The 15,077-nt window shown below is 51.3% G+C and overlaps 1 protein-coding gene and 1 long non-coding RNA gene across 7 annotated transcripts in view; one reads left to right on the top strand and one right to left on the bottom strand.

The window, feature by feature from the left end:
- LOC137448957 (uncharacterized) overlaps nt 1–7,788 on the bottom strand; it is a 149,947-nt gene extending 142,159 nt beyond the window's left edge. For both annotated transcript variants that reach the window (XR_010989269.1, XR_010989268.1), the window contains exons 1-3: nt 7,147–7,788; nt 6,341–6,463; nt 3,059–3,118 (exon numbers count right to left, since the gene is read on the bottom strand). This is a non-coding gene — a long non-coding RNA (uncharacterized lncRNA). The remainder of the gene's footprint in view (nt 1–3,058; nt 3,119–6,340; nt 6,464–7,146) is intronic.
- A 2,106-nt stretch (nt 7,789–9,894) lies between these two features.
- Nucleotides 9,895–15,077, top strand: part of PCDH10 (protocadherin 10) — a 35,256-nt gene continuing 30,073 nt past the window's right edge. For 2 of the 5 annotated variants that reach the window (XM_068153997.1, XM_068154001.1), the window contains exon 1: nt 9,895–13,621. In XM_068153997.1, the coding sequence (XP_068010098.1) occupies nt 11,018–13,621 (2,604 nt within the window). In that variant the 5' untranslated portion in view covers nt 9,895–11,017. The remainder of the gene's footprint in view (nt 13,622–15,077) is intronic. The other 3 variants (XM_068153999.1, XM_068153998.1, XM_068154000.1) reach the window with 2 other exon arrangements.

Raw genomic sequence — 15,077 nt, forward strand, 5'->3', positions numbered from 1 at the left:
CTTTTCAGCAAATTGAACATTATAAACTAATTTCCTGTTCACCTCCAGATTCTTAGAGAGTAGTGGAAACAGTGATACAAGTGCTCCCCAGATCCCTACTGCCCAACATCACAGCAGCATGGGAGTGGGAGAGCTGCAGAAAATTTTCTAGTACATTATTCCAGGAGAGGCTTTCCCAATTAAAGCCAACAAGTAACAGTCATAAGCTGTTCCAAAGTATTCCAGTCTGCTCTTGACATTGCCTTTTACAGGAAGCAGAAATCCCTTTTCACCAAGTTTCCCCCCAGATACTGGGAAATCTATGAGAATCCCAGAAAGCCAGCAAACCCTCAAATACTTTCCAAAGCTAAGAAAAATCGAAGCCTTCCTACAAGATTTCTATCATCTTCCCACTCTACCCTAAATCACATTTACATGACTCATTTTTCCATTTTACACTTCCCACAATTTAAGTCCTTCCTGTCTTGTCTTCCTTTTCCTCCTTCCTGCCCTCCCCCCCCCCCCCCCCCCCCCCCCCCAATCTCTTTACTTTCATGCACAGCTCATGTACAGCTATGACAGTGCCTGTGTTATATTTTTCCTCAATAAACTGATTGCTTTAGGTCAGCTCTCTGCTTTCTGGAAACAGATACTCCCTCCTGACCACACAGCAATGCAGATGACCACTCAACAGTTTATCACTCCTTTTACATGTAATAGGCATAGCTCCTCTTTCTGCATGGACATTACATTGCTTCTTTGCAATCCAGCTGCTGCCTCCCACCGCTGCAGGATTCGCCAAACCCTCCCTTGGAAGCAGCAGCTGCTGCAGTTCACAGTTCTTTGAGAGTGCCGAGGGCAGGAGGGATGCAGAAGGGCAGCTGCTGGGAAAAGGATGCTCTCCCTCCCATTGCCCTGCACTGGTACTCAGCAGCTGGGAGAAGCAGCCACCAAGACCATCCAGCTAGCTGCTGAGCTGCGCCAGAGCAATGTGACCCTGAAGTCGTGGGGGTATACGTTTTGCTGTCTTGAATGGCAGGGCGGATCAGCCTCTCCCAAGAGCTTGGAAGTGCCTTGAATAGAAAGATGTTGCCTCTCGCTTGAGGCAGGATCGGTTTCGTGCTGGCCGGTGCTCCAGCTGAATTCGACTGCAGCTGCACTCCCCTCTCTCCCCACACGCACGTCTTGCAGTACTGTCATTTCTTTCAAAGCTCAACATCAAGGTTCATGTAATTACACATAAGCATATGTATGATTGCATATGCATGCATTACTTCAAAAAGATTTGCATAGTAAAGCCTGCAAAATGAGAAAACACCAGCTTTAAAGAAAGCAGGTGTGATTCAGCAGCTTGTTGTGGGCATGTTGGGAGACAGTCACATGTGGCTGCAGACTTCTTTGTGCCAACCCTCCACTTCCTATAAGCCTGTAATCGCCTCCAGAGCTCTTCTCATCATAACCAAGTGCATCCCAAGCATTCATCCTTTCATGTCAAAACACATTTGGCAACACTGTTATAGCCCTTCTTGAACCCAAAGAGCTGGGGCATACATTACATATGGTTACACACAGCAGCATATGGGATTCAACATATTTGACTACATACTTTCCTTCTTCATTCACTGTATTCTGTAACACAAGCTAAAGTCCTGCAGGTACAAACCAGCTCTAATTTGACATCAGCACACTGACCAAACAACAAAAGCTTTCTTGGAAACAATATTGTGCCAGAATAAATATCTGGTGCTATCTGAGTTGCTCATACCATGGAATAAAATGCAGGGCTGACAGGCAGCAGAGAGAGATCTTTTAGTAGCAGATCACCACCAGTACAGGCTCATTAGAAACAATGTCAGAAGTGACTTTGAAATCACACATTCCTTCACTCTGACTATACAATCTGCATACTATAATAATTGTCCCAAGTTTTGCTGAGTGAGGCGTATCGTCCCAGTCCCCCATTGCTGCAGGAGCCTGCTGACCAGAGCAACCTTGGAGTTACGTGAGTGAGAGGCTGCTGGCCTGGCGCAGCCTCCAGAGCTCCCGAGGGTAGCACCGAGCTCTGTTTAGAGACACAGTCCTTCGGTTTGATTTCTCAATTGAAAAACTGTAATTGTAGCAACACCAGGCCCCAACTTGCATAATGAATAGAGTGTGGACCATTGAGATCTATAGCGCAGACTACTCCTACTCCACTTAATTAAGTAACAGGGATAAGTTGTGAGCTTTACCATATGCATATATAAAGCCTGCTGATAAAAGGGAAAGGGAAACTCTTAAAAGCTTTTTCTTGTTAGGATGCAGGAGCTTAAGAAGCTGCTGAAAAGTCTGGTAGGATATTTAGCTTTGTGGCTACAGTCTGATTGCTTTTGCTCTTAAGTTTAAATGCTTTCTCTTTTTTTTTTTTTCTCTTACCTTTTGTTTCACTGCACATAAACTTCTATAATTATTTCTCCATGCTTTAGTATTTGTGATATCCTTTTTCTGCTATTCTGTGTTGTTCTAGATATATCCTTTGCTGCTTTCCCCTGCATCCCTACCAACAGTGGGAGTAGTAAGTACATGGATGATAAGTGTGCACATGCTTCAAATCTATATCCAAGTGCAGAGAGGAGCCTGCAGGGCCCTGGAAATAATTATTCTGAGAAAAATGGTGTTTGCCCTCCACAGCAATTGCATGGAGCATATGAACTTACACAGTTTCTGTCATGAAGCCCAGCCTCTAAGCAGGAGTTGTGAGAGGAGATGACTAGTAGAGATTTTTCAAGTACCAACTGACAAATTTCTGCAAGATGAAGTTTTCAAGGACTTACCACTTTGCTGTATCTTCCTGAGAATGGCAAAAAGCATTTTGGAGACCTCCATCTGCTAGAGTCATTCTTCCAAAGTATGGAGGCGGTAAAATGTTGCAATATTTTTAACACAGACAAAATAATGTATTTTCCCTAATTATTGCTTTGTATATGATTGGTTTTCATCTGGAACTTCTCAATTTGAGGTGGGCAACGCTATGGAAAAGTTGACACTAGCCAGATGCAATTTGAGGAGAAAAAGCAAGCACCTGAGTATAGGCTCTTACCATGAGAAGATGCAAATAGAAGAGTACAGTCAGAAGTATTGGTAGTGGAAGTAGCATCACCTAGAATAGGTATAAAAAAATACAGATGTATGTTCTCTTCCTAAGTGACTACATAATTATAACATTGTTTTCCCCATCTTTCTCCTTTCTCTTCCTAGGCAGAGCTATTGTTATCTGTTGTGTAGTTGGTATGGTGATTCAGATGATAGAATTATGCTGGAGAATATATATACACAGAACACCAAGGCCCAAGAATGCAAATTCTTCTGGGCAAACAATCCAGGTGGAGGGACATGGGGGGGTGGCTTGTCTTTATTCTGCCAAGCACTACATGTGCAGTGTTATAAGGATAAGAATAAAAGTTTTATATTTTTAAGTACTGCTTTCAAGCTGAACCTCAAAACAAGGTATGCTTCAGTTCAAGGCTTGAACTTGCTGTTGAAAAGAAAATCAACAGCACAATTTTCTTTAGCATGAGTAACTACATCTACCTATGACTTTGAGTAGATAATAGGAAGCTTAGCAGAATCTCAAGCAACTGGAGTTTTCCACTGCAGTTTTGTCCTCATTTACTCTACTAATCATTCAAACTCTAGCAATCATTCAAACTTAGCAGTATTTTTTTGAATTCAGATATTGGTCAACTGTATTTCAATGAAGTTCAAAGAAATGGGTGTAGCTGACTGAGACCCAACTCAAACCAGACCAAACCAAAAAACAAGCCAACCAATCAACCAAACAAAAAACAGTGGCTTCATGATACCTGTCTTGATAACATTTTGCTTCTCAGTTGATTCAATACCAGGCTTCTACCTGTGGAATAAACTATTTTTTCCTGAAAATTCTAGTTAGATGGGAAGTAACATGCCTTATTGAACACTGTTTTGGCAAGAAGAATCTTGTGTGAGGTAAGTGAGGTACAGATGTCATCTCTTATCTTCAAGGAATATGTATTTTTGATTGACCACCTCGTATAAAGTAATTTTCATTGATTTATAAGGTATCTGCAGCATTACAGTAAGTGTCAACTTCGAGATTGTTGTATTTGCTACTAATTAATAGGTAAAAAATAACAGGACATGAACCAAGATGACAGGAATTGAGCCAAATGTATGTTGGTGTAAAGCCACACCTACTGAAATAAATGAGTGTTTTTAAGTGTCCAGGACCTTGACTGGTCTGATATGTAGAAAATTGTGGTGGCCAGAAAATGTTGAAGCTTAACTGTGGAAGAAGTGCAGACCTGAATCAGCTAAAAAAATTAAGTCATTAAACCTTTTTTTTGTTTTGGTTATTGTTTTGTTTGGTGGTTTGGGGTTTTTGGCAATAAATATTATGGTACACCCTAAAAGCTAGAGGTGGGCTAATAGCAATGGGCTGCACCAGCCTGCTGTTTAACACAGAACAGTCTCTTGCTGCTTGAGTGACCTCACTGAAATCTGTATGCAAATTTGAGGGCAAGGAAAAGGAGATCTGAAGCTGGCCTCAAGAAACCCCTATAGCATGCATCCACTGTAATTTGGTTCTGGATTGTGGTGCATCCACTGCAGTTCTTACTACCAGCACCTTCTGGTAGTGATCACATCTGATCACTCATGCAGTGCAGAGCATGTAATGAAGTAGTATTTTATCTTCATTCATTAAAACAGCTGTCTAAGGTCATAAATAGAGAGTTGTTTTTATCACCAGGGGTCCTCCCATAAGCACAAGGATGATGATTAACATTGTATCTGCAGTTCTGCTCACATTTGCAACCTCTCCGGCAGATGCTTGGCTCCACTGCTGTTTAAAAGCCATCACAAAAGGTCTTGATCACTGGTGACCTCTGCAAGAACTTTGGTAGCTGCTACATCGATCTGACCCAAGGAGTGCTCCCCAGGCAAACATGAAGGCAGGCTTTTTTTATTGATTAGCCAAATGGTCTAGCCTTCCTGTTTTGTCTCCTCGTTGACAATTAGGAGAGAAATCCATTGAGGGACTGGTGGCAGTGAACCTTTCCCTCTGACACAAATAACCTTAATCAGGCCTTGTAGTTAATTTCTGATATTGTTCTGTATCGACCTCTGTCTGAAGCAGGATTTTCATCCTATGGCCCTATCAGTAAAACACACACATCTTCCTGTTAGCAAAGCAGGCTTTTTCTAATGGTGACATCTTTTACTTCTTATTTACAACCCTAATCACATCATTGATTCCAGTAATCTTTTCTGCACTAAGAGCTGTTATTAATTATCTCAAAGGAGAACCTGGGTGGGTTTTGTTGAGGGGTTGTTTTGATTTATTTTTCTTCTTCTTTTCTTTTGTTCTTATCGTTCTTAGTTTGTTTTGGGCTTGGTTTGGTTGTTGGTTGTGGTGGTTGGTTTGTTGTTGCTGTTTTTTTTTTTTAACCTAGCTACTGAAAATTAAACCAAGTAATGACAAACTAGGAGATTAGGGGAGAGAGGGGGAAAGGAGGAAAGTTCATTTTTCAACGTGTTTTTAGCATCCAGACAGTAAAGAGGGCACAATGTTCCTCAGCCTAAAACTAAGACTGATACCTAAAATAGTAGATCATTTTGGTGACTCAACTAAACAATGGGGATTAGCTTTGTACACCCAAAGGTATGATTGCCAAGGTTAGGAAAGTGATTGTTTAATCCAAACCACAGCTTTTGGGCACTTCCTTGCTGTGCAACTCCTTTTGTGTCTGAACAATGACAACACCACACTTGGGTAACATGAAATTAAGCATTTCCTAACCTCTTCCCCAGTCATCATTGATTTCACCTCCCAAATGAATGCATTAATCCTTTACCTCCATCTTCCCCATCTGTTTTATAGTCTTTCATGAGAGGCCAGGATTTCTTTGTCCTTCTTAATGTCAAGTGATATTTTAGACCATGAAGCACTGAAATACTTGGGAACGCTCACAGCTTATGTCATAATGACTTCACTGCTACTATGTGATGAAGGACAAAAGAACTTGGTTGTGGGAGAGGGGAAGCCCTGGGGCACCAATGCTGGCTGAACCCGGGGCTAAGCTCCCTCCCTACCTGACAGCTCTTCCTCCCCTTATATGCATACAATCAGTTCTTCAGGTTATTCACTCTCCCAGCATGTGTATGTTAATTAAATGCAAAGATTTTTGAGATAATCCTTGAGAGCTGAGAAATGAAGATGCTAGGGAAGTTCTGGTCAGAAGGAGTAGTATTTATCATATGTTCCCTTTGCTAGAAGATGACCCTTTGTACTTGGGGTGCCAGATACCTGAGGATTTTGGCAGGGAGGAAAGATTTGACTTACCCAGGTGCTATCCCCCTCAGCATGGCGGATTTACAAACCTGATGTCATCTATTTACATTTCTAACTTGCAGCATGGAGCAAGATGCGGCGATACAAAAGATTAGTCTTCATTTGGTGAAGTAACTGCCAAATTAAATGATGACAGATGGAAAAATTAAACAGCACAGTGTCAGGGGTCTGATGATAGCCCTCTGCTTTAGCAAGAGGTAAATACATAAACCTCAGCTGGTGCCTGCAGAAGATATGTGTCCAGTTTATAGACAGCCCTCAGAGTTTTTCTTTAATCGATACCCCCTATCGAAGAGAGCAGCGTACGGCATTAGAGCTAAAGCAGTGTTATTAGAAAATGATATACTGCACATTAGGATGTATAATTCATGTCGCCTTCATTTGCTCAGACCGTCGTGGAAATCCATAAATCATTTTCTCGTTCATGTATTGCCTAAGTGCAATTTGTCATTTCGCATTAGTGGGACCGCCTGGGCTCGGCGCCGCTTTGAATTCCCTGCCCCGGGTTTCACACCCCACCGGGTCCGCCGCTGACACAGGGACCCGGGCGCGCTTTCGAAGGCGGGGGCTCGAGCAGAGGGGGTGATCGCACCGCCGGGCTGCAGCCGTCCCGGGTCTGCGCCTATACATCTATATGAGTATACATTTGCATATTCCCGCGTACTTTCTCCCTGAACCAGGCCGTCTTTATGGGAGTGCTGCGGCGGTGTCGCGAGTGGGGAGGACCCCAACGTCGCCTCACCGCTGCGGCGGGGACGCGCCGCGCCGGCAGCCCGGACCCCCGCCTCCCCCCTTACCTCCGGCCCCCGGGGGCGGGTTTGGTCACGGCCCCGAGCGGGCGGGGCCCCCCTCCGTTTCCGAGGTCGCCCGGGTTTCGCCAGTCGCGCTGCGGATGCCCGCTTTCCTCGAAGGCAAGAGATTTGGCTGTTTGCGTGGCTCCGGCGGCGGGGAGGGTTTAAGAGACGGGCTGCCCCGGGTCACGTTTAACTCGCTGGAAGCGGCTGTTGCTCTAATGCCAGGTTAACGCACTGGCCCCGGGCACTGAAGGGGCGCAGGAAGGGCACCAATTCCGGTATCTGTGTTTGAAGTTGGTGGCAGCCCGCGGAAAGATGAGCGGTCGCGAAGGAACCAGGGCGAGCTCCCATCCGCATCCAAAAGGCAGCAGCAGCAGCAGCCGGGGGGTTTCTGACGGAATCCACTTTATTGGCAAACACCCACCGCGATCGACCCGCCGGCTCTGCTCATGTCTGCTGCAGGTGCTGGGAGATGGGGGGCACCGGGAAGGCCAGGATGCTTTTTGGGGTTGCATTTCCCTGCCTGCCGTGCGGCCCGCTCCCACACACCAGTCCCTGCTTTCCTGCCTCTCCCCCTCCGCTGCAGGCAACACCGGGTGCCTCTGGACTGGGTTCCAGAGCCTCTGCTGCACAGCCGTTTGCGGACGTAAGCGCTGTAACGGGAGAGCTGCGTCCGCCGCACTCGGACGGTAGCTAGAGGCGAAAGGGTGGGGACTGTGTGTGGGCTAAGGGAGGTAGGAGAAGGGGCCTCAGGGTCGGGAGAACGGAACCAAAGCCCCGCTCTCCCCGCGGGAGCGGAGGCGGTGCCGCCGCCGGGCCGCAGTGCGCCGCTGTCGCCGCTGGGGGGTGCCCGCCGCCCGCGTTTGCGGCCGCTGGCGGGGGGCGGGGCGGAGGCCGCCGAGAGCTCCCTGGAAGTCGGGGGGAGGGCTACTTGCACCAGCCCAGGGCAGAGAGTGGCCGGTACCGCGGTGGACGCTGGGTTCGCCGCTCCGGGAGCGTCCTCGCGGCTGCCCGAAGCGCCAAGCATCGCGGCCTTGCCCCCCGGGGAGTCCTGGGGTGGTACCGCACATCGACCCGCCAGCGGTCGCTCCGCTGCCGGCTGCGCTGTAACCCGCTTGACACGGGTCGGGGGCCTCTGACAAACTGACGCCCCAGGACAGGGACCCCCACCGGCGGGACGCCGAGATGCCTTTGACAGCGGCGTGCGCTTGGCTGTGCCCCCGCCTCTCTCATGGCGCTTCTTGGCCCCGGCAGCCCCTCCCCGGGGAGAGCGAGGGCAGAGGCGGTGGGCAGGAGCACACAGCGCGGAGGTGGCTCTCATGCACACACGGGTTCGATAATGTGCGGCGTTTCTGCAACGGGAAACGCGTCTGAGCGAGCATATAGTTCATTGAGATGTATGGAAGGGAGCTGGTGCTTACTGACGGATCAAAGATGGGGTCAGAGCAGAAGCTATTCATACCTGCGTTGTGCTGCTCTTTAGAAACAATACTTTGGACAATAAAATACTCAAATATTTTTTACGTTTACTTTCTTCATTGTGTAAAGTTACGGACGTGGACAGTACGGGACACCGACACAGCCCCGGTTCGAGCTGGGAACACCCGTCTCGAAATCCACCCCTCATCCCTCTCGGTGCCAGCGGAGCTTCCCAGCGAAACGCATTGATCAAAAACGTGTTAGTCGAGCACTTGACGTGCTATAGACACTATTGGTAGAATCGACTTTATTTAGCAGAGCTGTCTTCTCGCTTTGTCTGAAAGAAGGGAAATGTTCTGTTCTGTGAGAAGCAGAGGAATACCCGGCGGGGGTTACTAAAATCTGCGACAAGTCGCCAGCCCAAGTCTCGGTGGCGGCTGCGAACGCCGGCTCCGCGCCCTTGCTGCAGCCTCTTGAGCCTCCAGCTCCTTTACCGGAGCAGCATGGAAAGCACGGGTGCAGCGAACACCGACACCGGTATGGGCGCGATTCCCTTGAAAATAAATCGGTGGCTCTGAGCCTCTGCTGATTCTTCCTGCCAGTCCCCCATCCCAGTGATGCCCTTCCGCTACCTCAAGTAGCCAGTGACAAGAGTATATGCCTGGCTTCCCTCTTCAGGCGTACTCGCCAGTCTCCTGTTACATTAGTGGAAATTCCAAAGTGTAAATCAGGGGAAAATGAGCACAGGCTTACGGCACTTCAAATCGTCTGGAGCTGGAAACACTGTGCAGATGTATGATGGAAAGTTGCACTTTCTCCGAACTAATTAAAGCAGTCCATGAGGGGCTGGGGTGTGTATAATAATCTCAACTTTCCCCTTGTTTATGCTTTTTCTAAAAACGCCATTACGCCTAGCATAGGGTAGGAAACTTTGTAGCTGGTGGAAACTCCCTCTCCAAGGAGCGGGTTGTTTACGGTTACCCGTGTGTGCGCGTTGATGACGAGCGGTGATCTCCCGGCCCAGCGACTGCGGCGGGGGAGCAACCGCTCCCGTAGGGAAATCGGGCAAGCAGGGAGGGAGGGAGGGCGGCAAACAGCAGGCATTCCCCAGCAGCGCCTCGGGAGCTGTAGCGTTAGCCTTGTTCTCCCTGCGTGGCTGAGCTGCCTCTCCTCTGCCTGCTTTCTCTGCCCGCCTTGCCCGCTTTCCCTGCCCGCTTTCGCTGCGCGCTCGCCCGCTCTCCCATGTGTGACGTAGCCTACTTGACGTGCGCCGCGGCCAATGGAGTGCCGCCCCCGGGGGCGTTGCTGCCGGCTGATTGGTTGGCAAGAGCCGGGCGCTGCGCAAAAACAGAAAAGCCGAGCGCTGCCGGCTCAGAAAGTGCCGGCAGAGATCAGAAGAGCCGGGGCCGGGAGCGGAGCCGGGACGGCAGGCGAGCGGCGGCGGTGGCGGTGGCGGCGACAGCAGCAGCAGCAGCAGCAAGCAGAGAGAGACACAGACACAGAGAGAGTGGCTAGACGCAAAAGCAGCGAAAGGGAAAAAAACCCAGCATCTCCATAAAAAGCAGAGTGATGATGATGATGAACATAATCATAGCAATAAAAGAAGAAAATGAAAGACTATTAATAGAAGAGAGAAAAATCTAAAATATTTAAATTTTTAAAAGAGAGGAAATCCCAGAGAAATCAGGGAAAGTTTTGCGTGGCAAAGCTGTTCTCTGCCTTTTTTTTTTTTTTTTCCTAATATATATGAAATCTTTTTGCGGGTTGTAATTTTTTTTTTTTTTTTTTTCCGCGGTTTTCTGCTTTTTCTTGCATCTAAAGAGGGCATGTCCACCGGCTTTTCCAGCAGCATCTACCCCTTCAGCTCCCACCAGGAAGACAAACCGAGGACAATCTTGAAATATAAAAATTTCCTCCTTGGGATTTGCTGCTGCTGCTGTCTCCGCCGCCACTGCTGCTGCTGCCGCGGTGCAGTGCCAAGACTCTCGGAATAAATAAAAGCGGGCTACTGTGTATCTCTAGATACATCCAGCTAATAGCTATTATTAGTTGGCCATTTATTTCGAAGATCACAGATGAAGTGGGGACGCCTGTCTTCTTCATTTGGTCAGCGTGTGAAACAATAATACTCGTAACAAAAAGGAGGGAGATGGGGGAGAAAAAAATCGTAACATGAATCAGAAGAAATAATACCTAGCACCCCCCTTAAGTCAACCTCTCCCCCTCCCCTTTTCCTTCCCCCTCCCCCGATCCCTCTCTCTCTCCACACGCTCGCAGGCGCGGACACATAGGCGCGCACACACAGACACACACATACATAGACAGACACGCACAGGCACACACACACACTGACTGTACTGTGTATTTTCGGAGGAGGAGGTGGTGGTGGTGGTAGTATTTGGAAGAGGAGGAAGAGGTGGTGTTGGGGAGGGGGGATCTCTTTCCCCATTTGGAGATGATTGTGCTATTCCTCTTTGCCTTGCTCTGGATGGTGGAGGGGGCCCTTTGCCAGCTCCATTACACGGTGCAGGAAGAGCAGGAGCATGGCACGTTCGTGGGGAATATCGCCGAGGACCTGGGCTTGGACATTACAAAACTTTCGGCTCGCCGCTTCCAGACGGCGCCCAACTCCCGCAGCCCTTACCTGGAGCTCAACCTGGAAACCGGGGTGCTCTACGTGAATGAGAAGATCGACCGGGAGCAGATCTGCAAGCAGAACCCCTCCTGCCTGCTGCACCTGGAGGTCTTTCTGGAGAACCCCCTCGAGCTGTTCCGGGTGGAGATCGAGGTGCTGGACATCAACGACAATCCTCCCTCCTTCCCAGAGCCCGACCTGACGGTGGAGATCTCGGAGAGCGCGACGCCGGGCACCCGCTTCCCCCTGGAGAGTGCCTTCGACCCCGACGTGGGCACCAACTCGCTGCGCACCTACGAGATCACCCCCAACAGCTACTTCTCCCTCGACGTGCAGACGCAGGGGGACGGCAACCGCTTCGCCGAGCTGGTGCTGGACAAGCCCTTGGACCGGGAGCAGCAAGCCGTGCACCGCTACGTGCTGACCGCGGTGGACGGCGGGCAGCCCCAGCAGCGCACCGGCACCGCCCTGCTCACCATCAGGGTGTTGGACTCCAACGATAACGTCCCCGCCTTCGAGCAACCCGTCTACACCGTGTCGCTGCCGGAGAACTCGCCGCCGGGCACCCTGGTGCTGCAGCTCAACGCCACCGACCCCGACGAGGGCCAGAACGGCGAAGTGATCTACTCCTTCAGCAGCCACATCTCGGCCCGCGCCCGGGAGCTCTTCGGCATCGCACCACGCACCGGGCGGCTGGAGGTGAACGGCGAACTCGACTACGAGGAGAGCAGTGTGTACCAGGTGTACGTGCAAGCCAAGGACCTGGGGCCAAACGCCGTACCTGCGCACTGCAAGGTGCTGGTGCGGGTGCTGGACGCCAACGACAACGCGCCCGAGATCAGCTTCTCCACCGTCAAGGAGGCTGTGAGCGAGGCGGCGGCGCCGGGCACCGTGGTGGCTCTCTTCAGTGTGTCGGACCGCGACTCGGAGGAGAACGGACAGGTGCAGTGCGAGCTGCTGCAGGGCGACGCGCCCTTCCGCCTCAAGAGCTCCTTCAAGAACTACTACACCATCGTCACCGAGGGGCCCCTGGACCGCGAGCAGCCGGGCGGAGACGCCTACACCCTCACCGTGGTGGCCCGGGACCGCGGCGAGCCGCCGCTGAGCACCAGCAAGTCCATCCAGGTGCGGGTGAGCGACGTGAACGACAACGCACCGCGCTTCAGCCAGCCCGTCTACCAGGTCTACGTGAGCGAGAACAACGTGCCCGGCGCCTACATCTACGCTGTCAGCGCCACCGACCGGGACCAGGGCGCCAACGCCCAGCTCGCCTACTCCATCCTGGAGAGCCAGATCCAGGGCATGTCCGTCTTCACCTACGTCTCCATCAACTCCGAGAACGGTTTCCTCTACGCCCTCCGCTCTTTCGACTACGAGCAGCTCAAGGAGTTCAGCTTCCAGGTGGAGGCCCGCGACGCCGGCGAGGAGCCGCAGCCGCTGGCCGGCAACGCCACCGTCAACATCATCGTGGTGGACCAGAACGACAACGCCCCCGCCATCGTCAGTCCCCTGCCCGGCCGCAACGGCACCCCGGCGCGGGAGGCGCTGCCCCGCGGCGCCGAGCCGGGCTACCTGGTGAGCCGGGTGGCGGCGGTGGACGCCGACGACGGGGAGAATGCGCGCCTCACCTACAGCATCGTGCGGGGCAACGAGGCCAGCCTCTTTCGCATGGACTGGCGCACCGGGGAGCTGCGGACGGCACGCAGGGTGCCGGCCAAGCGCGATCCCCAGCGCCCCTATGAGCTGGTCATCGAGGTGCGCGACCACGGGCAGCCGCCGCTGTCCTCCACCGCAGCCATCCAGGTGGTGCTGGTGGACGGCGCGGGCGAGCGGCCCGGCGGTGGGGGCGGCCTGGGCGCGGGGGCGGGCGTGGGGGGCGGCGGGGCTGGCGGCGGCTCCGGCGAGCACCGTCCCAGCCGCTCCGGAGGGGACACCTCGCTTGACCTCACTCTCATCCTTATCATCGCCCTGGGCTCCGTCTCCTTCATCTTCCTGCTGGCCATGATCGTCCTGGCCGTGCGCTGCCAGAAGGAGAAGAAGCTCAACATCTACACTTGCCTGGCCAGCGACTGCTGCCTGGGCTGCTGCTGCTGCTGCCCCTGCTGCAGTCGCCAGGCGCGGGCCCGCAAAAAGAAGCTCAGCAAGTCGGACATCATGCTGGTGCAGAGCTCCAACGTGCCCAGCAACCCGGCGCAGGTACCAGTGGAGGAGTCGGGCAGCTTCGGCTCTCACCACCACAACCAGAACTACTGCTACCAGGTCTGCCTCACCCCAGAGTCCGCCAAGACCGACCTGATGTTCCTTAAGCCCTGTAGTCCCTCCCGCAGCACCGACGCCGAGCACAACCCTTGCGGGGCCATCGTCACCGGCTACGCCGACCAGCAGCCCGATATCATCTCCAACGGCAGCATTTTGTCCAGCGAGGTAAGGCCCGGGCGCCCGCCACCCCCCACCGGCCCCTCCCGCCTCCAGGTGCGCGCTCGGGACCCTTGGGGATCCTTGGGGACCGCTGCGGGCCGGCCGCGTCCCGCCGCTGCAGTGCGGCCGTTCCACAGCCCCGCGCCGCTTTCCCGAAGCTCCCCCCTCCCCTCCTTTTCCCAGAGTGGAGAGCACTTTGCTTCCTGCTCCGACCCTCTTTTCCGTTTAATTTCGCCGCCTCTCTCCTCGTTGGCCTCTAATATTTAGGAGAATTCATCGGCAAGTGAAGGAGAGGTGGGTGCGGGACAGTCACCCCTGCCCGCCTCCCAAATCTCTCTCCCCTGGGCTCAGCAACTCCTGCAGGCAAGCCTGAAATAAAGCTCCCCCAGCGCCTATGGACGAAGCTAGCCCTGATCGGGCAGCACCGGGCCACAGAGCCCCTCCTGAACCGTTAGCTGCCAGGGGGTCGCTTGAGGGTTGGGGCAGGGGGAAGGGGATACTGCTTTTCACAGGGTAGCTGCAGCTGACAATGAAATTGATGTGAGGAGTAATCACAGGGTTTTCCTAAGCAACATTTTAAAACTCTGCCCTTTTTTTTTTAATTTCCTGAAATCTCTGCATGTGCAAGTAAGGCTTTGGGGGAACCCCCCTCTGGGACTGTGACAGTCTCTACCGTTAGCAGGAACTTTAATTAATTTGTGAATTAGGGTTTATTAATTGACTTTTCTTTATCTGAACAGCTCTTTATAACCCAAAGCTGAGTTCACAAAGGAAAGCAGCAAGAGTTTCCATGAAATTATATGCAGACACTTAATGTCCCCTCCTGTTAAACATGTTGCCTATGTTGTGTTATCTAGTGTGTAGAGAATCTTTATCAAAGCATATGCCATGCCACAACACCCCTCTGTTAAACACTTTCTACTGGTTTAGCTCATACATGCTCTCAGTCCCTCCATGCCTGTGAACTACTGAAAGCAACACATTCTTCCTTAAACTTGAGTACTGGAAACTTACATTAGCCAGTCTGGCAAAGGTGGTTTGAATGGTGTTTTCTAAAGCATTAAGCTTTGCAGTAAAATGTCTTAAGATTAACTTTTCTTCAGAACACCCATAAAACTCTGTCTTCTGTCACCTTTTTAAGGACTCAAGGGTTTCTCAATGTATTTTCTTCCTTAGGGTGCAGTAACTGTACTGTCTTCCCCTATTTTTATACACTGGAATTAAAACCAGACTGAAGACTAGATCACAATAAGTGTGTTTTGGTTTTTTTTTTTTCTCAGACTAAGTAGTACACAACTCTAGAAATAGTTCTGTTGACTTCTGTGCGAGTCCTTGTGAGGCTTGACAATGTGTTCTGTGAGGAAACGTGTCAGAATCTCATCCCAAAAAACTCAGGAAAAAATCCCCCAGGCCTTCCCATCTGTGAAAGTAAGAGCTGAGGTTTTTTTTCTCCTTACATACT

Source organism: Melanerpes formicivorus, unplaced genomic scaffold (genome assembly GCF_026170545.1).
Source record: "Melanerpes formicivorus ecotype bairdi unplaced genomic scaffold, bMelFor1.0.p_v2 SCAF_27, whole genome shotgun sequence".
In the NCBI taxonomy this organism is placed as follows: Eukaryota; Metazoa; Chordata; class Aves; order Piciformes; family Picidae; genus Melanerpes; species Melanerpes formicivorus.